A 27,833-nucleotide genomic window follows, 5' to 3' on the forward strand; every position below is an offset into this window, starting at 1 on the left:
ACCTTATTAATCACAAACTATACCTCAGTCAGTACCTTAGAAGTACTTTCCCACTCCGGATCTTTGCATAGATCAGTGGAACATAATGAAACCAAAAGACTGAATATTTTCTTCTATGGATTTGTTTTTTTTTAAATAAGACAGATGACTGACTGAAGTTATAGAAGTTACATAGAATCCCATCTGAAGCATTTTTCAATTTGTCTGCACAGCCATGTCACCCCACCCCAATGTCTACTCGAAAAACTCCAGTGCCCCCCAATGACTTCCAGGATCAGTGAAATTCTCTGCTTGGTTTTTAGAGCCCTTCACCACCTGGCCCCTTCGGACCTTTCCTTTCTTCTTATTCTTTCCTCACCTGGGATCCAGCATCATCATCCTTGTTCTTTCTCACCCACAACACTGCATTTCCTGATGATTTCCTTTTTCACTGGCTCTCCTTCACACCTGGAATTCCTTTCTTTCTCACTCTCACTCCTTAAATTCTTCATAACAACTTTTCTCTTACATTTTCTGCTTTCCCCACTTCAAGTGCCTCCCCTCGGAGATCACCTCTCATTTATACTGTCTATGTTGTTCATGTGTTCTCTTCCCCATTAGAATATGAGCTCCTTGAGGGTGTGGACTGTTTTTGCCTTAGTTTATATATCTAGCACTTACTCAGGACAGTGTCTAGCAAATAGTGAATGTTTAAGAAATGCTTGTTGGCTGACCAATTATTCAGCTGCCCCAAACCCCATTGTCTTCCCATTACAACAAATGGTTCCATAAACATGGATTGTTTACTATTTTTATAAAGTTGATATATTGGCTCTCAATTGGATCAGATTGGGCAGCGTTTTCCACACTAAAGCGGGTAAAGTCTGTGAAAGTAGCATGGAATATATTTGGCCTTCTAACATTTTTTAAGAGAAAGTATCCTGAATAAATATAATCATTATCATGTTGAGGGGGCAGGTAGTACAATGGAAATCTCATTGGATTAAGACTCAGAAGACCTGCATTTGAGCCCTTGGTTTTTTCTTTACTAACCAGATGACCTTGGGTTAGTCATTTAATCTCTATGAGTCTCAGTTTCCTCATCTGTAAAATGGGAATAATAATATACTATATATACCACAGGGACATCATAGGGATAAAATGAGATAATATATGTAAAATACTTTGTAAAACAAGATACGGATATAAGTTATTCTTGGTGAATTACAGAATCTCAGAATTTCAGAGTTAGAAGGGACCCCAAATCATCTAGTCCAACTCATATTTTAATGAGACTCCCTTGTAAGACATACCCAACGGGTGATCACCAACATTGTTTGATGATCTTCAATAAAAAAAATTCATTCCCTTTTGAGGCTGTGAATTATGTTAAACTGAATATCATAAGGGCTTACATTTTCCCTGATACTTAGCTTTTTTTTAACGGCTGGCTTAATAATAAAGTATTTTTAAGTGCTTAGTATGTATCAAGCACTGTGCTAAGCATTTGAAATACAAATATTAGAAAAAGAAAAACTGACAGATGAGTTCCTTGGCCCCAGGGAGATTACAGTCTAAAAGGGGAAGACAATGAACAAAAGGGAGAAGTAGCCAGGGAAGAGAGTTTTGCTCAACGAGAGGTAGAAAAGGGTGTGTTGGGAGATGTGTACACATTGGTAGACAGATGATGAGGTGGCCTGGTTGAAAGGTTGGATGGAGTGGGAAAGCTGAAGTGTGGGGTGGTAGCTCCATCTTTACCTCAACACTACATAGGAAAACAACTTCCTTTAGCAGCACTAAAATTTATTCTCATGGAGCTCAGGGGAGACTTATAGCAAAAAATCAAGAAAACAACTGGGTTATTTTTTCATAATAAAATATGCTCCTTCTGCAATTTCTTAAGCAATGTCTCCTCTTCAGATGTTATCCAAGTATGTATATTTCCTTCCATTTCTTACAAAATCTGTAACCTTTTCACATGCTAATTTTTAAACACTGAGTTAGAAATCACTAATGCAAATTTTCCAATAACAGTCTTGGTGCTACTGCCAAGTTCAGACTTAAGCTTGAATGAAAGATTTTGTTTACTTGAGGGAAATACACATTGTTCGGGAATAGTTCTCAACTGGACTTCCAGGTCACTGCAGATAATGACCACTTAATTCGGTCTGGCATAGTCCCCAAGGGCAGTCTCCTTCTGCCTTCCTCTTGTTTCAACAACTCTCTGCGTTAGAAACACATACTCAAGAAAAACCAGTAGCAACCTCAGTTTGGGGTTCCACAGAGAAACTGAAAAAAAGCATGCTTCTAACAGTTCCTGGCCATCCAGACAATAACTATTTGGGAGCTCCATGGATTCTCTAAATATCTATTCCGCTTAATGACAGAGGCAGCCCTTTGCTAAAGACTTTGGGCATTACTATGGCTAAGAATACACATTTTATAGAATTGGAGTATTTCTTATTGTCATGAAAAATATAGGCATTGGAAGCCTTGACTTGCCTGCTGTGAAGAGTCAGCCTTCAGATCTTCATCTGGATCAACACCAACTCTATTAAAGGAAACAACAAAACTTGTCAATGACTTGCTGCCGCCTGGATTGTTGTGTGGTCAATGCTTGTGTTGGCTTATTCAATCCAAACAAGATAGGGGATGAGGACAAGATTTGGCAGAGTACCATTAATATCTCTCCCAGAATCAAAGGAATTTAAAACAGATTTATTGCAAAAATTAAGACACTTTACATCTGAGTCTTAGAATAGCTGCTGAAACATCATAGAAACAGTTGATCCTTGGTTGCCCCCTTTTGTTCCTCCCCTCTCTTGAAGCCATATGGAGTATCCTGAAGTAGACAGATTTCTAGCAACCTAGGACATCAAGATTAGGAAACAGACTTGCAGGCACGGAGTAGAAGAGATCCCACCCAGAACAATGGCTAGCTGCCTCCTGAAAAAGTTGCCTGGAGTGGTTAAGGCCACAGAATCAATTACTTCACAGTAAAGGAAGCTTTTCCTTAGTTGTTCACTTAGCCTTCTGCTCTCTGGAGAGATTTGTGGTTTGATTGTCTTTCCCTGTCACTTCTCCTCTTACTTAGGCTACATCCATGAGTGTGAACTTTGCTGTTCAGTTGTTTCAGTCACATCCAACTGTGACCTCATTTGGGGTTTTTTTGCAAAGATAATGGAATAATTTGCCATTTTCTTCTCCAGCTCATTTTATGGATGAGGAAACTGAGGCAAAGTTAAGTGACCTGCTTAGGGTCAAACAGCTACTAAATGTTAGAGGCTGGATTTGAACTCAGGAATGAATCTTCCTGACTCAAATCCCTGTGACCTTTACATGTGACCTTTACAATTTCTAAATTCTACCAGCCACTTCAAAACATTTCCACTTTAAACATCTATGTACTGCTTATCTCAATGTTCATTTGGGAACAGAGGTATAGAGATAAAACTTGTTCCTAGTGCAGGGGTTCTTAATTTGGAATCTGTGGATTTCAGATGGGTCCATGAATTTGGAGAGGAAAAAAATTACATTTTTATCTTTGCTAACCTTTGATTTCTTTTGTGATTCTATGTATTTTATCTTAGGCATTTTGAAACATTATTCTGCAAAGGGGTCAATAAACTTCACCAGACTGCCAAAGAGATCCATGATGAAAAAAACACCCCAAAACAAAAATGAAGAGATAAAAACAAACAACCCCCTCCCCCAAACCCTAGCCTTAGTGGAATGTCAGTTCTTTGGACTAAAGACTCTTCCATGCTTTTGTCTTTGATTCCTAGCACCTGAAACAATGGCCTTGCTGTTCCTCACGTGTGAAAATCTCTCACCTTCTTGCTTTTGTACATGATCTCCTCCATGTCTGGAATACACTCCTTCCTTACTTCCATTTCTTAGAATTCTCAATTTCTTTCAAAGATCAGCTCGAGCACCACCTTCCAATACCATCAAACATTTCTTGATTTTGTACCCTCCCCAAGTCTCTAGCACCTCCCCTCTCCATTAACATGTATGTATTGTGTATACTTTACATTACCATACATTAATACCACACAAGTTAATTGTACGTATTTTGTATACCTTCCTATTTGTACAAGTTGCCTTCCCAGTAGAACATAACCTCTTTGAGGGAAGAGACTACTATTTCATTGTTGCCTTTGTATTCTCTCACATAGCATAATGTCTGGAACTTAGTAGGTGTTTGTTGATTGAAAATAGATGATCAATAAATCTATGTTGACTTGAAAATTCACTTGAATGCCACTAATTTTCCATACCCGTGAAAACACCAATTTGGTCTAACTGTACAAATTGATCAGTATCAATGTACATTTGTTCTTCCTCTTCTGTACTAAGAGATACGCAAATTTTGTGTCTACACTAAATGTACAGGATGAAGATCACCAGCCCTCTATGCACGCCCAGCCAATGTGACACTTGGTCCCTGTGGTCCAAGAAGTTTGCTGGAAGGGGATCCACCCAACAAATTTACTCTTTTAAACACTGTAAAAAGTATCAACCACTTTTGGTGGAAATTTTCTCAATATGGATCACGTATGACGATCCCTTCTTCAACAAGTGATATAGAATGTAATTTAACCTTTACTTGATGACTCAAGGATATCACTAGGAACATTTTTAGTGATCTGTTTCCACCCTAATTATGGGGAGATAGGAGAGGATTCTTTTGACTTTACAGACTCTGATCAAGTCCTCCTCAGTTGCCTCATTTTCTAAAGTTCAGAGGTAGCTTCGGGTTCTCAATCAATCAACACCGCGCTCATTTTAGCTAAGATAACATTTGGAACATTGACAAGTGATCGTTTAAATACAACAATGTGAAGTGAATAATTAAAAAATAAAACATTAAAAGATAAAGTAAATGTTTTTACATGCTAAACTTCGAAGAGAAGAATGGAGAGTTTGTATGTCCTAACTTTTTGTCTTCAAAAAATCCGTGTTCTCCAGGCATAAATACTTGTCTCTCTGTCTCTGTGTCTCTCCATCTCTGTTTCTCTCTCTTCAGACTAATGATTCTATAGCCAACTCAGCAGGGGAATGACATAAATGATTATTTATTTTTGTACTGCACTCAATAGAAAGGGGAGTTGTAAGGATCTTCAAAAGTGCATTTTGACTTAGAAAATCACATACTAACATTATATTTATTCTATTGTATTTTTATTTATTTTGCAAACTATTTCCCAATTATATTTTAATCAGGTTTAGGCCATGTTTGACACTTCTACTTTAGATAACCAGGAAAAAATTTATAAGGTCTCTAGCCTACTGATTCTTGGGGAGCAAAACATACTATTCATTGTGTCCAATTTCATTAATAATTGACATTTACATAACAACTTAAGGTTTGAAAAAGTGGTTACTCTACTATCTCATTTGAACCTCATAATGACCTTGTGAGTAAGTGGACTCAGCCTGGTATTGTGGGAAGGGTCCTGTAAGCAGAGGACTCGAGTTCAAATTCTACTTTGGATGCTTCTTCCCTGTGTGGCCTTGGGCAAGTCTCTTAACCTTTCTGGGTTTCAGTTTCCTCATCTGTCAAATTAAGGCTTTGGACTAGATGACCTCTGGGGTCCCTTCCAGCTCTGGAACTTTCATTAGCCTCACTCTATAGGTAAGGAAGTTGATTCTCAGAGGGGTTAAATCAGGAGACTTTCCCAATGAAAGGTAGCTGGTAAGCTAATGGAGATTGGAAACCACGTTGTCCTGGCTTTAGATCCAGTTCTTTATTCACTATACCAATCATTGCCCAGCTTCTCACTGAGTGTCTAAACAACAGGGCCTCTAATACTCATTATGATGGCTCAGATGGCAAGCTAAGAGAGACCCCTAGGAAGAATTGGTTGGTAGGACAGGTCAAGCACCTATTTTAAAATGAGAAAGCTTCTTCCAAGTCCTCTTTTTCTTATAGTTTCTGGTCTGTTGTCGTAGGAGGGGCATTCATGGAATTCTAACTTCCCTTAGCTTCAAGGCTCCTGGAATTTAAGTATAGGGCCACCATGATGAGTTACTGCAGACAGACTCAGGCATGGTGAAACACCATATGGGCCGGGAAGGACAAGCAGTAACTGATTCTAGGCTTTGCACTTTCCGATTCCCATTCCACTGTGGAATTGTTACATATTTCAGTCTCCAGAAAATCAAGGATAGCAAAATGTGAACTGTGCATGAACCCAAGGATTTAGATTTTAGGGGTGACTCAAGATGAGTTTAATTCCACCCTGGAGAGGCAAATCTTTCATCCTTTGTGGTGAGTGAAGCTGTCAACTCTTTTCCTCCCTCAATTATTCCTGCATCCAGATGGAAAGGAGCAGAATTCAAGGACTGTATTAAGTTATCCAGTCTTGCAGAGGATGAGATCAAATCCATCCCTGCTCAATGAAAACTTATTTATTCCCCAGGGACAGGACACCATCTTTTTTGTTACACCCATTCCAGAGCCGCATATGTCACAATGGCAGTATTTTGTTCTGTATTTATAATCTATATCACTCTTATTGCAAGAGAAGAATATCCACATCTGTGTAAATTGTTCAGTTATGTCTGACTCTTTGTGACTCCATTTGGAGTTTTCTTAGCAAAGATACTGTAGTGGTTTGACATTTCCTTCTCCACTCATTTTATAGATGAGGAAACTGAGGCAAATAGGGTGAAGTGACTTGCCCACAGTCATGCATCTAGTAAGTGTCTGAGGTCAGATTTGAAGTCAGGTCTTTCTGACTCTAGGTGCACTGCTCCACATCTATGTAAAGACCACAGTAATAGCATCAGGTCACTGTTGCAGACACAGAAAAGAAGGTAAAAAGAACCAGAAAATACAAAGCATAGTCAGGGCATATTTATAGTATATAGTATACAAGTTAATTTACAGTAATAAATTATTTATTTGACGTTGCTAGGGAATATTCAAAATGATCTGTGAACTCACTGATTTGAATGCTATCTCCATCCATGCCTATTTCGCCAATGTGACACTTGTTCCTGTCCTCCAAGAAGTTTGCTGGAGGGGGTCCATCCAACAAATGTATCCTTTTAAACACTAAAAAATATTTGCCATTTTTGGTAGAAATCTTCCCAACACAGATCACGCATGATAAATAACCTTCTTCAACAAGTGATGCAGAATATAATAACCTTTTCTTGATGATTCAAGGATATCATTAGGAACAACTTTGGTGATCTGATTCTGCCCTAATAATGAGGAGAAGGGAGAGGTTGTTTTTGACTTTATGAACTCTTATCAAGTCATCCTCAGTGGCTTCATTTTCTAAAGCTCAGAAGTAGTTCTTGGTTCTCAGTCAATCAACAACAATTTATTAACAGCCTATACAGGCAAGGTGCTATGGATACTTGAAGGCTACATCCTGAGAAAGAACAGCCTTGGAAGATCCTAACCACACTAGAAGGCTTCATATATAGCTGGAATTTGGGTCTTTCATCCTTAATCTCAGGATCAGACTGAATAACTTTGGAAATATTCTTCATTGGAAAGCTGAGCAACAGAAGATGAACTGGCTACCATAATTCACAAAAACTATCTGCTGAGGCCTAGAGGGGCTGTGATCTGTTTATCTTTTGATCATGTCTGGTTGAGTTGTGTTCACTGCAACCCTCCTGTCCTACACCTGGGACAGCTAGGTGGTGCAGTGGATAGAGCACCAGTAAAGGAGTCAGAAGGACCTGAGTTCAAATTTTCACCTCAGACACTTGACACTCACTAGCTGTGTGACCTTGGGCAAGTCACTTAACCCCAACTGCCTCATCCTGGGTCATCTCCAGTCATCCTGATGAATATCTAATCACTGGATTCAGATGGCTCTGGAGGAGAAGTGAGGCTGGTCACCTGCACAGCCCTCCCTCACTCAAAACAAAGTCAAGTGCAAGTCATGCCATTATTTCTCTGATGGCATGGTCTTCTTTGGCAACAAAGGACAAACACACACACACTATCCTACACCTAGATGTGAGGGTTGAATGAGGAATTTTCATTCATTTCTCACTGGTTGCTCTTTCACTCTTTACTCTGAGTGTGGGCCTGTGAGTTTGCCAGAATTGCCTACTTGGCCAAATGGCCCTCAACCTTCTAAAGGTTTAGCTCTGCTCAGGGCAATTATTATCAATGGGTAGCCCTCTACCTTCTCCTCAATGAGATTTCCAATGAGATTTCACTTTTGGGCTGCTGCCTATATTTTGAGGCAGTCTCCATTTGGACCAATAAGATATGTGACTATAACTTTACCTTATGATTTTTATTTTTCATTTTTATATAAATATTTTATCTTAACTTCTATTGAAAAGGACATGTATTTAAATATATACATCAGAATATAAAATAATAAAACAAGAAAAACAAGCATGCAAGAGGAAACAGAATAAGAAATTGTACACGATTATATGTCTTCTTATTTTTATTATATATTATTATATATTATACTATATATGTCTATTATATATTTTAGATATTTATGTATTTACTATAGATTTATATATTTAAATAAAATATATAATATATATTATACTATACCATACATACAATATATTACATATAAGATATTCTATTAGAGTATTATGTTTATAGTGTATAATGTATATATTAGAATATAATGTATAATATAATCAGAATATAATATATGCATTATATATTTGATATTATAATATACATGCTTTATGATACTCTATAACATATTCTAGTAGATTATAATTATATTTATTTTACATAATGTATATATTAGAATATATGTAAAATACATACATTATATAATTTATATTCTCACTATTTCTCAATTATTTATCCCATCTGAAAATATGTATATATTGACTTTCACACAGTAATTCCCCTGTTTTCATAAATCTTTTTGACATCTCTTTGTGTATGGATATTTGTTATTCAATCGCTCCTCAGTTGTGTCCAACTCTCTGTGACCCTATTTGGGGTTTTCTTGATAAAGACACTGGAGTGGTTTACCATTTCCTTCTCCAGCTCATTTTACAGATAAGGAAACTGAGGTAAGCCCTTGCACAGGGTCACACAATGAGTAAGTAACTGAGGCCAGAGTTGAACTCAGGAAGATGAGCCTTCCTGACTCCAGGCCCAGCACTCTAGCCACTGCACCACCTAGCTGCCCTAGGTGCTGTATATATACACATACATGTATATATCTATGCGAATATATGCCTACACACACACACATGCATATATATATATATACACACACATATGTAATAGTGACTTGTTATTATCAAAACTCCAACCAAAAAGTTGAAGGTAGTATGTTTATTTTCTTACAGATTTGCCTTTTTCTCTCCGTATCTTTCCATATGCCTTCCATGACTCCTTAAATAGAGGCCTTTCATTTGAATTCTTCATATTCATCATTTCTTACAGTATAATCATTCTGTTACAGTCATACATCATAATTTGTTCAGTTAGGCCTCAAACTGATAAACACCATTTGTTTGCTATTGCCAAGAATATGCTAGGCCTGTTTTTGTTGAGGTAGGTCTCCCTTTGCTCTCAATACCCTCTTAGAGGTATCATCCAAGGAGTGGTTGGGATGGTTTATCTTAACCCTTCTTTGGGTTTCCTTATAATGCTTGGTAGTAAAAACTTTGAAGAGGAGGCTCTTTGGGGAAAGCATGACTTGTTATAACTTGTCATAACTCTTCCAAGAGCCTGATCTGGGCATCAGAAAATTAGACTAGAGAGGGCAACAAGGGTGGCATCAAGAAGGGAGTGGTGGGCATCAATCAATCAAGTACTGGGGCTTGTGGATGAAAGAGAAAAATAATATTACAAATTGAAGTACAGACCTATGGGTTTACAATATCAAGTACTTATTGTACTGTGATGTAATCTAGGGTTAAGTGTGTGTGGCTGGCTGTCCTATATACATGAGCCACAACTTCTTAGCTCTTTTTTATGTCAGATTTTTATACCTTTTATTTTTTAAAAAAAAATATATCTACTTATGGTTAGGTTGTTGGTTGTGGCTTCTTGTGATTCTTAGTGTATAAACATCTAGCAACTGGCCTCCATCTTGTAATTTGTTGTTTTTGATAAGCTATAGTCAGGATTCTAGATAACATAGCTTATTAGAATTGTGACTAAAATAAAACCTCAGGGACTCTTCTATGAGTAAAACTCAAGAGCTTTACTGCTCAGCCTTATGACATATTCTCGCTGGGGAGGAACCTTTGGTGCATCCTTCCAGCTACTCAGTTAGATTATGGAAAGTTGAGGTTGCCAGATACATGATGTTCACCCAAGCCTCTTGGCAATTATATAGCTTCCCCTTTCTTCCTCTCCATTTCTCTCCTCTCCTGTCCCCTCTTCTCCCTTCCCTTTCCTTCCACTCCTCTACTTTCCCCTCCCCTTTGTTCACAGTATTTGACATTGCTTGGATAATTGTTCATTGGCTAACAAGATATTGCCTTCTTGTGGTCCTTCTTGTCTGTCTGATTATTCCTTCTTGGTCTCCTTTACTGCATCGTCATCTTTCCCTTTGCTCATCTCTCCCTACATCTGAAATGCCTTTAGTGAATTCATCCATTTCCATGGACTCAGTTATCATCTCCATGCATTCAGATAACAACCATCCCTGATCTTTCTCTTTTGCATTCTAATCCTTCATTACCAGTTGTTGGATATCTCAAGCTCAACATATCTGAAACAGAATCCATTATACTTCTTCCATACATCATCCTTCCTTGAGGATGCCACCATATTTCTAGTTCCCCACTTTAGCAACCTTGGGGTTTTCTTTGATTTCCCTCCTCCCTTATACCAATATCCAATCAATTACTCAATCTTATCAATGTTGCCACCTCAACACTTCTCCTATATATCCGTTTCTTTGCATTCTCCTGCCCCTTTTTCAAGCCTTCATCACTTCTAACAGACTCTTAAAGTAATCCTCTTAATTGATTTCCTTACATAAGAGTCACTGTGATAAATGGGAAAGAACCTGGATTTGGAGTCAGAAGATCTGAGTTAAAATCCCATCTCCATCACTCACTACCTGAGTCCCTCTTGAAATTTCTGTGTAATGCTTGGTCTAGGAATAAGATGTAGGATTGAACCTGTGGTTTACTGGTGAAGGGAATCCTTTGCATGAAGGAACTCCCTCAATTAATGCAGGTTATAACCACTGAGAGTTTTCTGGAAACTTTTTCCACTTGCGACCCCTTCGACACTTCTTAAACAGTTTAATAAGCACTGGGTGATCTGTGGATCACAGTCAGTATGGGTCAGAGGTGATGTCTGACCCCAAATTTCTGGCCTTATGTATCACCCCAAAGTGGCTTCACTGATTTGTACATGTTTTGTGTACATTGATTTGTGTTTATACTATATCCACACGTACTCTGAGGGCAGAGAGAATTCTGTTTTTTCCTTTGTAACGTCAATATTTAGAATGCTGTGTGGCACATTGTAAATGTTTAATACATGTTGAATGGACTTGAATTAATTCATCTCAGTGCATATTACAAAGGGGATTCAAATGAAGCATAAAAACAATGACTATTTCCTTTTTGTCTTTTCATCTTCAGATCCTTGTACATAGCAGTGCTCAATAAATGCTTATAAAATTGAATTGAATATATGGATTGTTAGAAGAACAAATTATTAACACTGATGGGAGAATCTCTTTTAAGAACATTATAGGTGCCAATCTGTTCAGGATAATTGAAGAGCAAACTTTCCTGGAGATGGTTAGATAGGCTGGAACATTTCTTACTGTCCTTTCTAGTCTTGTTCTTCCAGAATTCTCTGATTTTTCATCATGTTTCTGTTCTCCCAGTGTGATTTGCCTGTTCATAGCAGGTTGCATTTAAAATTGGTTAATTACTCCCAATGTAGTCTAAGGTCAGATCAGTCACAGACAACAAGTGAACATGATGAATAAATGCATATTTATCAAATGTGTAATGCTTGTTTGCTTGATTTACTGAATATTTTTTGGATACCACATAGTTGATGGGTAGGAGCTAACCACCCACTCAAAAGCAGGTAAGTAGAATATAATTTTCCTGTTTAAATTTTTTTAGATTTTTAAAATTTAATTTTGGGGATCAGTTTAATTAAAACAAGGATGAAGGGTTGAGTGCAAAGCCAGTTTGTTTTTGCAGAACACTGACCCAACTCCCAAGGTGAAGCAGGAAAATGGAACTTTCTTTGTTCATTATCACATGCGAAATCACCTCTTCTTCCCAAAAAACTAGATTCTTGGTTTTTCATGACTGAGGTGCTTTTCTGAAGCCTTGTGACAGAGAGGACTCTGAATTCTCAAGGCCATATTGATGGAGAGTAATCTCTTCTAGGTTCTCTAAATTTAAAAAGAGTTCATGTATGGTCCATCTAATGACTCGACTAGCTAGGTATGGTGAGATGCATCACCAGAACACATACATTGGGTACTGCTTTTTGTTTCTCATTTATTTTTTGGGGCAAAACAATTATGAAACAAAGGGTGAAAACTAAAGAGAGGGAGATTTGAGTTTGATGGGAGGAAAAATTGTCTAACAATTACTCACCTAAGTATTAAGTTCCCCATTACAGGAGGTCTTTGAGCCAAGCCTGGATGATTGCTTGCCAGGCATCCACCTCCTATGAGAAGTCTTTTTTGATTTCTCTGACTCTTAGAGCCCTTCTCACCCTCAAGTTACCACTTACTTATTTTTATATGTGTTATATTTTCCCCAAATCCCCATTATGAATGTTCCTTCTACTCTTGTATCAGCACCTAGCACAAAATCTTGCACATAGTAGGCACTTAATAAATGCCCGTTAGGTTGGCTTTGAGCATACTTTGATGCCTCCTAGCTCTAAAACTGTATGACAGATAAAATCATTTAACAGTCACAGGGGTTGTGATCTATTTCAGGTGAAGAAGGAGACACTTAATAAAGTGTTTTGTTGACTTACTGATGGAATCAAGGATTCTTGATGAATTGAGGTGAGCCTCAATTTATCTCAATTTATCGTTAATTTGGAGCTAGTGTCAAGTGTATCTAGTCTTTACTCTTTTTAAAAAATGCAGTTTAATGTAATACAGAATACCTTCTAAAATGGAAAAAAATGATGACCTTTCCCCCCAATTAAAAATACCCTTATTCTCCTTTATTTTAACCTGGAATCCTCTCCCTCACCTCACTCTGTGTCTTAAAATCCCTAACTCTTCCACTTCAAGATCATTTTCAAGGAACCAAATTCATCACACCTCTCTTCCCAGCCTACCCTGATGTAGGTAGCAACTAATTCTCCCACGTATTTTATGCTATTTCAATGAAATTATTCCATTTCTATTCAGAGGAACTTATCTTGTTCTTAAAGTTCATGTAGTTGTCTATTTTTAAGCTTGTTTGGATTGATGACATTTCTTTTAGAAGGCAGGAGGAAGCATGGAACAATAGTAGGAGCACTGGTTTTAGAGTTCAAGTACATGGGTTCAAATCCTATATGTGATATTACCTATATGACCCTGGGTAGGTCATTTGGCTTCCCTTGGCTTCAGTTTCTTCATCTTGAAAATGTAGGAAGTTGGACCACGTGGTCCTCACTAGCTTTTAATGGTCCTATGTGAGGTTAAGCTTGTTGATTTTGCAGTGGGCAGCATCCAAATTATGCTGAATGGGCACTAAAGAAAGATGAGAGTCGGGGCAATGACATTGCCAGAGGTTCATCTGGGTAGAAACAGCATCATTGATCTAGCCAGAATTTATAGCCAATCCATGAATGTCTTGAAACAGGAAGACATGAGAGTGTATCACAAGGTGTGATTGTGATCTTAGGACTTGAACAAAGAAAAATGGAGTGGGACGATAATTGGTGTGATGGTTCCAGATAACCTCTTCTTATTTCTCAGATTGGCAGGTAGGTGGGATTTCAGAATATCTGTGACTCAAGTTACTATCTGGTGAGCCACAGCTCATTGGTGCCTAACTGGGCTCATTGACTCTACTAATAAAAGAATGTGATAGGCTAACCTCTAGCCCTTCACAGCACAGATAGTAAAGTATCCCTTCATCAAGGAATCTCATTCTCTCTCACAGACAAAAATGAGATAACCAATTCTCGAAACTCAAACCCTAGGCAGAGACATAGACCATAGCATCATGGATCTTAGGATGGAAGTGACATCACAGACTACTCCTCATCTTACAGATAAGGAAACTAAGGCTGCAGACATTCAAAAGATCATAAGACTATAGATTCTGAGTTTTAAGGAGCTTTAGAGGCAATCTTGCCCAATCCCTTCATTTTGCAGACAATGGAACCTGAGTCTTAGAAAGGCTGAGTGATTTTCCAATGGTCAGACACTTTAGTAAGCATCCAAGAGATGATTTAAACCAAGATTTTCTGACTTCAGAGTCAATGCCCTTTCTACTCTGCCACATTGCCTCAATGAACTAGTACAGCAGGAAGTTACAGGGTATAATACCCAACAATCACAAGGAGAGACTTAACTAGGCAGAGGAATACAGAAAGGAAACCAGTCTGCCTGAGGAAAGCTGATGACTGGTCATATTGGAAAACAACTTACAAACGAGGGAGCAGACAGAGAGAGTAACCACAAGTGGGTGAGCTCTTCTGCTAGTTCCTTATAGTATTTGCTGCTCATGGATGGATATCTGTTCAATTCAATTCAATGAAAACTTATTAAGCATTGACTATATGTAAGGTTCTGTGCTTGTTGCTGGATATATAAAGACAATAACAAGACAGGCCCTACCCTCAAGGAGATGGAATTCTAGTGAAGCAGGGGAGGGGGAATACAGCATCTATACAAGTAAGTAAATACTAAGTGTATATAGAATAACACAAAGAAAAGGCAGAGGAAACTAACGACTATGGGGATTGGGATAGGCTTTGGGCAGGAGAGGGCTCTACTTTGGGGGAAGCGAAAGCCTTTCTTTTCTACAAGGCAGAGAGGAGGAGGGAGTGCATTCCAGACTCATTCAAAAACATGTAGGCAGAATGATACTGGGAAGATAGGTGAGAGTAAGATTGTGGAGAACTTTAAATGCCATGCTAAGCATTTTCTATCTTTTTTTTAGCAGCAACAAGAAGATATTGAAGATTTTTGCATAATGAGATAGTTGTTAGATGTATTTTAGAATGTTAACTTGGTGACTTTGTAGAGGATAGATTGGACAGGAGAGAGTACAATCAGGGTCAGGGTGTCAAATAGGAAAACACTGCAGTAGTCTAGGTAAGAGGTGATGAGGGTCTGAATGTAGTGAGGTAAAGGCAGGAGGAGTGGAAAGAAGTGGCTGGAGAGAGATGGGAGAAGAGATATAGGATTGCCACGACTTGGTAACTGATTAGTTATGGGGATTGAAGAAGTCAGAAGAATCAAGGAGAACTCCCAGGGTATGAATGTGGATGAGGAGAAGTATGGTGATGGTCTCAACACAAATGGGGAAGGTGGAAAGAATTATAGTTCAGAGGGAAATGGAATGAGTTTTATTTCAGATTCATAAATTTAGAGATACCTATGGGACATCAAGGTGTAGATGTTTAGTAGGCAGTTAACAATGTAGGATTGGCATTCAGGAGAGAGGTGAGGGATAGATAGATAGACAGACAGACAGAGAGACAGAGAGACAGACAGACAGATAGATAGATAGACAGATAGATAGATAGATAATGAGATAGAGACAGTTGGAGAGATAGATCATTGGATGGATAGATAGATATGGGTGTAATTAACTGAAGTAATATTTGTAACGTGTATGCCTGGCACATAGTAGGTACTATATAAACATTTATTTCCTCCTTTCCTTAATCAGCATGGATGACAGTTTAATTCATGGGAACTGATTAGTTCCTCTAAGGATGGAGGACTCAGAGAGAAGAGAAAAGGACCCAGAACAGCCTCCTGGGGGAAGCTCAATACTTAGCAGGTATTAAGAGAATGACATTCCTGGAAAGGAGACTGAGAATTAACCATTAAAACAAAGAGAACTTGAGATGAGCAGTGTCATAAAAGTCTAGGGAGAAGAAAGTATCCAGAAAGAGGGGGTGGTTAGCAGTGCCAGAAGCTGCACAGAAGTCACATTAAATGAGAAAAGGCCATTGGATTAGAAGTGAAGAGATTATTGGTAACTTGGAAATAGTGAGCAGTTTCAGTTAAATAATGTGATCAGAGACTTGGCCCCAAGAAATTGAGTAGTAGTAGGGGAAGAAATGGAGACAAGTATAGAAAATCCTTTCTAGGCATTAGGCTGTGAAAGGGAAAAAAGATATAGAATGATAGCTTTAGGAAATTTCAGAGTGAAGTGAAGGGGTTATTTTGTCTGTTCTTTAAAGATGGGAGTCCTCAGCATAGTTGCATGTAGCAGGGAAAGAGCCCAGGGGATAAAGAGAGATTAAAGATTAGGGGAAATAAGCAAAGGGACAAGTTTCTCCAGGACAGGGAGGGAGATGGAATCAAGAGAACAAATGTAGGGTGGAGCCTTGGCCAGAAGTAGGACCACATCTTTATCAGAGACTGGAGTCAAGGAGGTTACGGGATATGATGCAGATAGATGGGTTTGACTTGGATGCATTGATATGATCAACAGAATTAATTCCACTCCTACAGAGGTATCAGGGCTTTGAACAGTGGGAAGATGAGAAATAGGATAGTTGTAGGAAGGGGCTGAACTCTGAGACTTTACAGGCTGTACATCGGTTGTACTTTGATGAGTACTCAGCAGAACCCTTTGCTCAAAATCAATTTGTTCCCAATTTTGCCCGGAGCCAATTCCAGATGAAATCTAGGAAATTCAAGGCCCAAGTCTTTCTTCTTTTTAAGAAGGTTACCCTAATCACCTGTATCTAAAACGAGTTCTAGCATGTCCAAGCTTTTACTCTAATTCTACCATGTTGTGATATCTAAGATAACCCTCCTAAGCCCTGGTCATGAATTTGGTTTACCCCTTGGATTTATAGCAATAATCACAAAAGTCTCACAGGGATAAACAGAGGTACAACTGAGATTTCCATTTTTCATCTTGTAGCAGTGTTTCTCTTTGGTGGAGTACAAAGCCTTCCAGATCTGCATAGAGAATTCCTATTCTTAGCATTCTTATTGGAAAGGCTAGCACCAACAGAAGAAAGAGAGAAGTGGAGGGAGGACAAAGGGAGGAAGGTAGTGGAGAACAGGAGGAAGAGAGAGAGAAAGGCAGAGGAAGAGAAAGGGAGGGAGAAAGACAGAGACAGAGTGAGGGGGGAAGAGAGAGAGAAAAAGAGAGTTTTGAGAGAGAATTTATATCTATATGTGTATATAAAATTCTCAAAATGGTGGACAGATAATAAGGGAGCATGTACTAGGTTCAAGGAAAGGATGAAAGTAAGTGAATGAAGGACAAAGACTGAGAATAAGGGTGGATAGAGAGAAATGATAAAGAATTAAGACTAACTGAAAAGCCTAGTTATAATTTTATGTGTTGTTTTGCATCTTCAATGTAGCTTTTAATTTGAGGCAAGTCAAGCACCGTCTCCGTGGTATTCAAATGAAAAGGAAAATGAGACATTCATCTGATCCCAGTCTGTACTTGTACATTTTCCCTCTAGGTTTCTCATTTACAGGGAGCATCCACCTGAGCTTTTTGAGCAGAAATCTCTCCCGTGGACCACAATATACCCACCTTTCTCTTCCTTTCTTCTCCCCTGTTTGCTTCATTTTATTTAGCCATATTAAAATCTCGGGATGCTCTCAGAACCGACAGGCCAAAGAATTCACGGAAGTTGGCTTTTTCTTGGCTGTAGAGCCAGCTCAGAAGCTTAACAAAAGGCTCACTTTTCCCATTAAAAGCAACAAGACCCTTCTGATCCTTATCACTTAGCACCTTCTGAAAGACAGTGAAATATGACCCGGCCTCAGGTTCATTGTGTGAATTGCAATAGCCTTCTGGACCATTTTGTTTTTCTCAAGAAGGTGGGGGCACTGGGGCAGTGCTGTCTGGGGGTGGGAGATGGTGGAGGATTAATTACTTCCTTTAAAACTGTACTTATAGCCTTAGCCTGAAAACTGACAGCTCAAATAAGGAAAGAGTATTGAAGAGCTAAATGTGGTGCAACAATGAGGAAGGCTTGAGATACCAAGGACAGGGGTTTGTTGAATATTGTACAGCACTCATAAAGCCAAACCCAAATTCTATCCTCACTGTCTTGTGGGTAACATCCATTAGTGGAATGTGCCATCAAGCAGACTGGCATTACACACTCAATCATTTTGAATTCATTCTTGTGAGGAGAGAAAATGACCTATATCTAAGTCATTTTTATTCTGAACTCTTAATGTCTTAACTCAAGGGTCACTCCCTCCTATACAAGACTTTCCCTGATCTTATAGAGGTATTAACATTTTCTCTCTTCCTCCAGCAGGCTATAATCTCTTAGAGGGTAGGACTTGTTTTAATATTTCATGTTGTCTCCCCTATTAGAACATAAGCTCCTTGAGGACAGGAACTGTTTTTGATTTCATATTCACATCCCCAGTTCTTAGCACAGAGCTTGGCATCTAGTGAGCATGTAATAACATCTGAAATGTAGGGGCCAAGATGATAAGTTTAATATTTTCCATAAATAGCAAACACATTAGTGGGACCTCCATGTGGAGATGTCTAGCAGATAGTGTCAAAAATTGGGCTGGACAGCCTGTCAGCGCTCAGTATTGAAAAGGTGGTTTTGGGAATCAGATTTAATAGCCTGGCCTTCACATCCATCCTTCCTCTTTGAGAAGCAAGGTGAACAACAATTTGTTGGATTACTGTTTTCTCATCACCAGGAATTTCATGGTTATTTTTTTCTGGTGAACTCAACTATATCCTGTTTCCTCTTGACATTACTATCCAGGGATTTTGAAGCTGTCAAAATGCCATCTATTCAATGAGTCATTTTTTTCCTTCTTTTTTTTTCATTTTTGCTTTACTCACCTATGTGCTAAAAGTGCTGGACGAGTTGTTGCTAGTAACCTGGGGAATGGATTCTGTCACACTCTCTCATATCTAATGAAAGTGGGCAGGAAAATATATTGTGCCCTTGCAGTGGGAGACAGTCAATCCTCTGTAGAATAAGGAAGGGTGCTGGCCTCTCCTGAGCCCTTCTCTGCAATAATCCCGTGGTACAAATATCATCACCACTAAAGACTTCTTTCTCAAGGAAGGTTACCAAAAATGACCCCAACCTCACAATTCTCTTCCCTTAGTTTTAGAACTAAATTTTCCTATTAGATTACAGATGTAGCCTAATGATCAAGCATGGCTTTGATCCTAAGAGTCTGAGATTTGGTATGCTTTATATAGGAAGAGATTCACCCTGTGTTCAATGTCCAAGCTGGCCACATCACTTGGAAGTTTAGTTCTGATGGGCAGATGGACCTTAACAAACACTTATAAAGTCTACAGGAATTATGTACAGATTGAATGGTGTAGGAAGCAGAGTTGTGGACTTGGAGTCAGGAAGCCATGGATTTGAAGTATTTAGGTGTGACTGGGCAAGTCAGTTAAGGTCTGAGCCTCAGTTTCCTCATCTGTAAAATTGAGATATTAATAGCTTCCAGAGTTATTGTGAAGCTCAAGTAAGGGAAGATACATAAAACACTTTGCAAATATTAAAACACTATATATTTTAATTATATGATTATTTTTTATTAACAATAACAAAAGCAACTGCAACAATAATATCATTATGTAAATGTGACAGTAACTATCAACCCTGTTCTCTATCTTTGGCAAACCTTCTCCGGGATTTGGACTGCTTTGTTGTGCCAAGATGGAAGGTAATTTTAGCCTTCAGATAAAAGTCAATTACTGATTGGGTAGAGGCTGAGTAGAACAACTAATTTCACTTGACCTAAGAGTCAGCCATACAGACACCCCTTGGATAGAACAGCTGATGTATTCGTTTATTAGGACAACCGGCTTGTCTTCTCCATGGGTACATTCTGGTCCCCTGCATGGGCAATTAGGGATTATCAGTACCAGGTACACATCAACAGAACACTTATTCCTTCAAGTGGATTAGCTGTTTAAATTCTAGTGGGGCACCAGACACAGCGTCTTCTCAATGGCAGACAGAAGATGTTTTATGGGGACGAGAGAAATTTGTTACTGAATATAAAACAGTCGCTGAGGCCTGTTTTATATGTTGGTCTGAAACTAAGGCTGATTGAAAAATAAATCCCACACTGTCAGGGGGACACTGAATGAAAAGTAGAAAGTCTCAGGTCTGAAAAGCATCGTGGTCAAAAGACTGATGAAGGGACTGTAGCTAATACAATTAGAACACAGCACCCTCCTTCACCATGGATCAATCAGTGCCTACCAGTGTACTATAGGCAATGGATTTGTGTGTGGCTGAACTACAGAAGTGGCTTAACTCCAGCTCTCCACAAATAATAAACTTTAGCTGTATAGTTTTGACCTTGAAATCAAGTTTTACTCAGCTGGGAATCCTCTTGTGATTTAGTTTGGTATCAGTTGTCATCACTTAGACTGTGAATTGCACACTTCTATTATCAGAACCACCACCTCCTAACATTAATGTTAGTGCTTTAAGTTTTACAAAGCAATATATATATGCATATATATGTACACACACACACATATATATGTACATGTGTATGCACATATGTCTTCTCCTGTTTCACTGTCTTGTTGTGGTATAGGGGCTTATGTATCTCAATGAAGCTATGAGCTATGCCAGGCAGGGTTGCCCAAGACAGGTCATAGTGAAAGTTCTAACAAAAGGTGATCCACTGGAGAAGGAAATGGCAAACCACTCTAATATTTTTGCCAAGAAAACCCCATGGACAGTATTGACCTGGCATGCTATGGTCCATGGGTTCAAGAAGAGTCGGACATGATTGAATGACTGAACAGCAAGAATGATGTATGTATAATTTGATCTGATGATCTGATGACAATCATGTGAAGTAGGTTGTATTATTACCTCTACTTTATAGATAAGGAAAAGGAGTCAAAGATAGATTAAGTAATTTCCTTTGAGTTGCATAGTTAATAAGTGTCTGAGGCTGGTTCAAATTCAGATCATCCCTGACTCCAGGCCACTGTTCCTTCTAGCTGCCCAAGCTCTTAACTTTGTTCTAACCGTCATTATTTCTGGAGTCACAATGACCCAGTTCACTTATCTTTTATCCCATTTCACTGTATCTTTTGTAACTCCCACCCTTTTGATAGCAAAGTTCTCTGCATCTTTAAACTTCTCAATCTATATTCCTCCAACCTACTCAATTTAATCCAAATCTAATTTCTCTCTGATGACATGGCATCTTGGAACCTTCTTCACTATTGGCTATTGCCATTCCCATTGTCCCAGGACAATGCTTTGGGCGCTTTCCCTGTATTTATTTCACTATCATAATCTATCAAGAAGCATTTAACAGTGCACACAGTGGTGGCATTGAAACTAAGAAGACCTGAGTACAAATCCTGCTTCTGACCCATGCTGGTAATGTGACTCAATGTTGGAGCCTTCCCTCTGAGACCATCTCCAATTAATTCTGTAGGTATCTTGCTGTTTACATGTTATCTGGCCCATTAGACTGTGAGCTCCTTGAGGGCAGGAACTGGTTTTGCCTTTTTTATAACCCTAGCACTATTCGCAGTACCTGGCACCTGGTAGGTAGATTAATAAATACTCATTGACTTGTTCCTTGAGTTAGTCAAGGCTAGTCATTTCCACTCTCAGTGCACTACGCAACTCTATAAGACTATAAATCACAGTGAATACAGGGAACATTTGCATCAGTAAAAGCAGTTATCTCACCTAGGAGTTGTCAAACTCAAATAGAAATAGATCCTGGTTGGCAGCATTTTGGCTTAGAAAACTGCACAATCCATGTTGTATTGCATTTTTCTTTATTTTGTGAAACATTTCCCAATTACATTTTAGTCTGGCTCAGGCCTCCCTAAGGAGTTTTCTAGGTCTTTTGTTGCTACTGACTCAATTTGACCTTTGCTCTATAGCAATGAAACCACTTGTTCAATCCCTACACTTTTCCCTATTCCTATCACCCATCAATCACTTTTCCTCTTTCAAGGTCTGTTCAATCCACTTGTACCAGTCTTTCTTCATCCTTGCCACCTCCTTGAGGTCATTCTCTCAGTTTTTAAAATTAGTTTAGGAACTGACTTCTAATTTTCCTCTCCACCTCATTAACTGTCATTATCTTCAGACACATCTACTTTGTTATTGATCACCTTTCTAGCAACGTGGTCTAAAAATTCCTCAACTCCAATAACCTCACTTTAGGCACATATTGACGTGACCACAATTTAGCCCTATCATGTTCCAGAACTGTACCATTTTGAATTCTACCTTAGTGTACAAATTCTTTCTTTTCTATAACTGTCATGTTCTCAGTTATACTAAGTCATTAATCACATTGTGACTCTGGGCCTTTGAATTATCTCCATTTTCTTGGCTCAGAAACAAAAACAAACGAACCATTCTAAGAAATGGGCACAGTCTGGCAAAACAAATTCCCGAACTGGCCAAGAAAGAATACATGTCTCATTCTGCATCCTGAGACCAATATGAATCTGTTAGGAGGTGGGCACCATTCTTCATCATCAGCCTTCTGGCATCATGATTGGTCATTAATTAGAGTTCTTTAGTCTTGGTTAGAGTTCTTTAGTCTTTCAAAGTTGTTTGTCTTTATAACGTTTTTATTAAAATATGAATTGTTCTCCTGGTTAATGTCAATTATTACTAATCATTGTTCTCTCTTTCACTAGTACTCCATCATCTCATCCTCTTCCTAACCCAGTTACTTTATGAGAGTTTTAAAATTTTTTCAAAAAAATTATTTTGTGAGATATTTTATGAGTTTGTCTTCAATCCTCTTCCATCTCTGCATTCTGTTTCTTGGTAATTTCTTTCACTCCCATGGCTTCAACTACATAGCTATCTCTTTAAACTTCATCTCTCTTTTGAGTTTCAGATCCACCTTTCCAACAGCCTGCAGGACTTCTTTATTTAGTGTCCCATAGGCATGTCAAACTCAACATGTCCTTGGTCCTCTAACTTTGTTTCTATCTCTGGCACGAGCATTCACCCAGTCTTCCATGTTCACTACCTGGCTGTGACCTTTGCCTCTTCTCTCTCTCTTCCTTATCAAACCATCAGTCCCCTAGTGCAGTTGATTCCATTTCCATGTTGTTCTCATTCATTGCCTCCTCTCTGTGACCACAGTGTATCACGTTGGTATAGACCCTCATCACCAACTATCTGTACTATCATGGTAGCTTTGCAGGTCTTTCCTACTCCTTTCTCTCTGCTTTTTCTTCATATTGATGACGGGAATATTTTTCTTACCCATAGATCTGCCACCCCATTGCTCATAAATCTTTAGTGGTTCTCTGTTGCCTATGGAATAAAAGTTCAAAGTCCTCTTACTAATATTTATGGCCCTCTACACTTTGGCAGGATTCCAGCTTTTGAGGCATCTCATATTATTACCTTCCATGTACCCTATACTCTAACTTGGATAACTGTATCATAGCTCCTTATGAACAAACAAATAGTAATCTAGAACCATGTACTCACATCTCTGTGCCTCTGCTTAGAATTTTTCCAACACCAGGGTTTCCTTCTTTCTTTCCTTTTGCTTATTAAGTTCCTATCTATTCTTACCCCCAGGTGATAATCTTTCCTCCTGGATGTACCAATGCCCTTTCCTTTGTAAATTCACTCAACTGATGTGCTATTTATTGCAGTTATCCTTGGTGTCTTAGCCCCCTACGAGGCTGTAAAATTACATAAAGGAGAGGAACATACCTTATTCAAACTTTGTATCTCCCCTAGTGCGTAGAATCATGTAGACACTTAATAAATTCCTGATGAATTTTGGATATAATTCTTTGATAGGGCCTTGCAATCTAGTGGGTAAAAACCTTGGACTCAAGAAATCCTGATGTGAATATAGACTTATAACATGGGATAAATATTTTTCCCATGAGAAATCACCTCAGTGATTTAAGAATGGACTCCTGACAATGAGAATGAAACAGATGGCATACGAATTCATGGAACTATCAGACTCTGCAGAATTACCAAGCAGCAACTTTGATCCAGACCAGGGTGATGAATAAAAATCTGCATGTGGCCTGAGACCGACTTAAGGAGAGATAACTGTGAGCCCACCCTTGCATGTTGCTTTAAGTGTTGTCAAATGCTTGCCTCAAACAGTACTTTGGCATGAGAAGGGCAATCAATCAACCAAGTGCAAGTATCTCTATTCCCATCTTAGAGATGAAGAGGTGGTTAAACATTAAATTAACCTTAAAGAGTTTAAACAGTATAGTTAAATAGTGAAGCTGAGACATGAATCTGGTCTTTCTGACAGAAAGAAGGAAAGAAAGAAAGGAAAGAAAGAGAAAAGAAAGAAGGAAACAAAGATGGAAGGAAGGAAGGGAGAATAAGAAAAAAAGAAAAAAACCTTTCTACAAATCATATAGAAATCTCATATAGGAATTAAAGTTACTAACATGTTTTCTAGTCTCCAAAAGAAAAGCTGTGTTCTTTTAGTAATTAAGAAAAAAAGAGATGAATAAATCAGTTTTCAAAGTTCGCCCATTAAAAAGCTTTTGCAACTGGATTCCTGAATAATTTTGCATGAGTAAATCTTTGGCTTCTGGTGATCCATCACCCACACAGCCCAGTCAGAGCAGAATTATTAACCATGAAGACTAGAAACATGAAAAAAAAAATAGCCAAAGAAGATTGTTTCACCATTACTAATAAATCATTAAAATTGAAATTAAAAAAACTTCAGGATAAATAATGGGTGCCAAGGCCATTATTTAAGCCCACAATTGAGAGTAAATGGTGATCTATATCCTTAGCCAACTGACACCTGAAATCTTATTTTTCTTCTGTGTGGTTAACACTTTAGATCAGGTGACAAGATGTTATTAACAATTAATATTCAGACTACAGGGCACTCTATTATGAGACACCCCAGTCTTTCTATCCTATATTCAGGAGAATTAGGAAGATATACTGATCTGGATATCGTGCAAACTAACTTCATGCTGTAAATGAACAAATATCTTAATTTAAAAGGAAATTGACAGGAAGAGATAAAGGGTGAAATTGAAGCAGCTTCTACATGACTCACAGGCCTAGGAGAAAATTATTTTATTTCTTGCTGAGAAGGATTAACTAGATAAATGATGTTTTCTCTATGGCCAATGCAGCTGTTATCCTGGCAGATGTGTCATTTCTGCACATCCTTGCTTAAATGAAATTAGGCTTTTGATCAAATCTAGCAAGAGGAAAGAATTCATAGTAGAGATTATAACATCTTTTAAAAGTTTAGTCCTCATTTTAGACCTTAGTTTAAAACTATGAAAACAAGTGAGATAAATTAAGTGGGAATAAACATGAATGACACTAGGAATGTGTCACTTTCAGAGAGAAAAGGGCCCTAAATTGGGAAATAAAACAAAAGAGAGTGCCAAATATCAGTAAAACCCTGATGTAAAATATGTTCCCAAATTATCTTTGAAACTACAGTGAGTACCCAGCATGGAAACAGAATTAGCATCAGTTTGACAGAAAATGAAATAATGAGCCTTAAGTAGATTAGATGTTCATATGCAACACTAAATCTTTTTTGGCCTATACATTCCTAAAGATCATGGTGGGAGCTTAAACCAGTACAATATAGACCTTGTTATCTTTGCTGTTACTGACTCTTCTTTGGCAAATGTGACAAGCATCTCACTGGCCTAGATATTTGTCTCTGGCTTGCAGATATATTTCAAAAAATATAGTGCCTAGGACTATATATATATGTATATATCTATATATCTATAGATCTCTCTCTCTATATCTATCTATCTATAGATATATATATCTATATATAAAATTTCTGTTGTGTTTTATATATATACATATATGTGTGTGTGTGTGTGTATATATATACGTATATATGTTACTTCTGTTGTGTTCTGACCAGGGCAGAAACAGTGGGGTTATTACCTCTTTGTTTTTGACCCTGTGGTTTTATTAACACCATCTAAATTCAAGTTACTCTTTTTTCTTTTTTATTTCTGACACCTTATGGACTCTTATTAAATTTGCCATCTACTAAAACTCTGAGATCTTTCATTCACAGGAACTATTAGCCACCTTGACTAATCGAGCCTACCTATGCAACTGATTTTTTGAACCTAGGCATAAGGATTTACATTTACCCCTGCTGAATTCCATCTTATTATATTTGACCTATCATTCTAGCCCAGGGATCAGCAAACTTCACATGTGGGCCAAATCTGGCCTGCTGCCTCTTTTTGTATGCCCTAAATTAAGAATAGTATTTACATTTTAAAATAAAATTTTACTGTATTAAAAATATAAAAACCATTCTTAGTTCAAGGGCTAAAGGAAGATGGGTGACGGGCTAAGTCATAGTTTGCTGACCCCTATCTAGTCTAGAGAGATCTTTTTTGGATTTCAACTGATCTCTTGCTATGTGCATCACAGGGATGCTCAGTGACTTGTTTCTGGTCACACAGGGACTTAGTGTTGGGGGCATAATTTAAATTCAGATCCTCTGAATCCAGAACTTTTCATGGCAACTATGAATGATTTTCTTGGTCTTCAAATTTCCAACCTCTGAGGTTCTGACCAAGGGTTTATACTTTAGGGCATCTGGGGCCCTGGCACTAAGGAGAAGATGTCCTAGGACAGAAACAATCCTCTCCTCCCTAGAAGGGCATAGATGGTTTTCCTTGTTCAAACCCAAATTGCTGAGAAATGCTTTGTCATAAGTGCTTCTAAAATGACTTTATGGACACTAAAAATGGCCTAGGCTGAAGTGATGCACACTTTAGATTTTTGTTGGTCTGGTAGCTGGTCATTGGTCTAGTTAGTACCAACTTCCAGAGTGATTTTTCTTCTCATCCTTAACTCTTAATGATTTATATTGCTATTTCAATACTTTATGGAGATGTGCTTTGTATCCCCAATAATACTTTAAGGTCTTGAGATCATGGAATATGTCATACTGCTCTGCATCCCTCATACACTCTGCCCCTTTGATTAGACCCTTTGACTAGACATGAGGACCATGGGCTCAATGGTCTCTGTCGAAGAAGGGGCTAACTACAGTATTCTCCCCATTTCCATCAGCTACACTGCTTTTGGACTTGTTTGGACCTCTCCATTATGCCCTCCCTCTCCTACTGTTATCTTTTCCAGGTTTCCTTTCATGCATTGTCTTCTTTATTAGATTGTAAACTCCTTGAGGATAGGGATTATTTTTGTCTTTATTTGTATCCCCAACTTAGCACAGTGCCAGGCACATAGTAGTTGTTTAATAAATGTTTACTGACAGTAATAATATTATTTCTGTAAATTATATAAGAAGGTATAAAGAAATTGTAGCTAAATGGAAGGAGAACAAATCAATGAGTTCACAGAATTTGTTTCAACTGTTATCTGAATGACACACAAGCAACTCGTTTCATGGGACAGTTGGTCATCTTGATTTTCAATACCTATATAATTTGGGCAAATAGACCACAGTAAATACAATTAATTATAGATTGTATGCTAATATTTGCTCTAGAGGTTAACAATTGGAGAAATTTTAGGAAGAAATTTACAAGATCTTCCAAACTGCACTCATTGGACAGACTCCAACATCCTTATACCCCTAGAAAAAGTTCATCACCAGAAAATCCATCATTCCAGAGACTGTACCATCTTTGTTACTTAAATTTTGTTAGTACCCTCAGTCTCTGCCCCTCAGATTGAAGGGATGGAAAGGAAAATTCTTTTCCTTACTTGTATTCCTAGTATTCCACAT

The 27,833-nt window shown here is 38.2% G+C and overlaps 1 protein-coding gene across 1 annotated transcript in view; it reads right to left on the reverse strand.

Moving 5' to 3' along the window:
* The window catches only part of SLC9A9 (solute carrier family 9 member A9), a 727,593-nt gene that overhangs the window by 159,765 nt on the left and 539,995 nt on the right, over positions 1-27,833 (reverse strand). The window contains exon 13 of the mRNA XM_072618220.1: positions 2,482-2,530. Within this exon, the coding sequence (XP_072474321.1) occupies positions 2,482-2,530 (49 nt within the window). The remainder of the gene's footprint in view (positions 1-2,481; positions 2,531-27,833) is intronic.

The sequence above is a fragment of the Notamacropus eugenii genome, chromosome 6 (assembly GCF_028372415.1).
Source record: "Notamacropus eugenii isolate mMacEug1 chromosome 6, mMacEug1.pri_v2, whole genome shotgun sequence".
NCBI lineage: Eukaryota > Metazoa > Chordata > Mammalia > Diprotodontia > Macropodidae > Notamacropus > Notamacropus eugenii.